The 1,157-nt window shown below is 52.0% G+C and overlaps 1 protein-coding gene across 1 annotated transcript in view; it reads right to left on the bottom strand.

Annotated features, from left to right (window-relative positions):
* Positions 1-52: 52 nt before the first annotated feature.
* Positions 53-1,157, bottom strand: part of LOC126496363 (histo-blood group ABO system transferase 2-like) — a gene marked incomplete at its 5' end in the record, with an annotated part of 7,734 nt that continues 6,629 nt past the window's right edge. The window contains one exon of the mRNA XM_050133883.1: positions 53-830. Coding sequence (XP_049989840.1) covers positions 594-830 — 237 coding nt within the window. The remainder of the gene's footprint in view (positions 831-1,157) is intronic.

Consider the following 1,157-nt stretch of genomic DNA (forward strand, 5'->3'; position numbering starts at 1 on the left):
CATACATGCAGACAGAGTGTTCTGCCTTTAAAAAAATACGTAAACAAATAAATTAATTTAAAAATTTTTTTAAAGAAAATATATACTCATATACTAGAAATATACTTATTCCCAGGATGGATAACTAGCTATTCCCAAATGAACCAAAACTGAGCAGAGGCAATGGTCACAGGTTGTTGATCTGCCAGCTGAGCTGAGCAGGAGCCAATCACCTCTGAGGCCTGCAGGCAGTGAGTCTCCCTGCCCTCCTGCCTATTCCTGAGGGCACTGGACATCTGTCAAGCCTCTCAGCAGAGGACGGGACAGGCTGAGTGCGGATGCCCAGGTCCTCAGGTAACTGCATGACAGAATTTCCCCCATATTCTGAAAGCTCCTGCTACATCTCACTGAGAAGGAGCTTAGAGACACAGTGGGAGCTGAGGGTGGTTGCCACTCCAGGGGCTCAGTGTAGGGTAAGACAAGTGGTACTGGGCCTGCTAGACCCTGAAGTGGGGTAGATGGCGACACTTCATAAATGTCTCTCAAATCTTCCCAGTTCCACACAGCCTGGAGTGACCCTGGATATAAGCCTGGCCTCTCCAACAGGAATTCAGCTATCTGTTCCTGATTGCCTGATGGTTCTTGGGCACAACCACATATCTCAGCTTCTTCATGACGGAGGGCCAGCCCAGCTGCTGCTGGTCCCACATGTACTCTGGGGACAGCACCTTTGTAGGCTTGTGGTACAGCAGGTACTTGTTCAGATGACTCTCATCATGCCAGACGGCCTCGATGCCATTGGCCTTGTCCTCCACCATAGCCTGATGGCAGGCCTTGGTGAGACGGTGCACCTCCAACACTGACCCCCCAAAGAAGGCCCCCATGTAATAAAAGTCGCCCTCATTGTGGGGGATGTAGGCCTGGGACTTCCGCCGGCGCTCATAGGTAAAGGCCTCTCGGCTGCTTCTGTAGAAGCCAGGATGCAGGGTACCGAAGAGTGCTGAGAGAATCTCCACACCCACGTGGTCTTGGAACTTCATGTCCACATCTGCACACACCAGGTAATCCACCTCCTGCAGAAAGCGCCGCTCGGAGAAGTCGCTGATCATCTCCATCCTGTGCATGGACACATCCTGCCAGCGGGAGTAGTTGCGCACGGTCAGCACCACCAGCTTCCG

The sequence above is a fragment of the Alexandromys fortis genome, unplaced genomic scaffold (genome assembly GCF_014885135.2).
Source record: "Alexandromys fortis isolate MF-2015 unplaced genomic scaffold, M_Fortis_MF-2015_v1.1 scaffold_3167, whole genome shotgun sequence".
In the NCBI taxonomy this organism is placed as follows: Eukaryota; Metazoa; Chordata; class Mammalia; order Rodentia; family Cricetidae; genus Alexandromys; species Alexandromys fortis.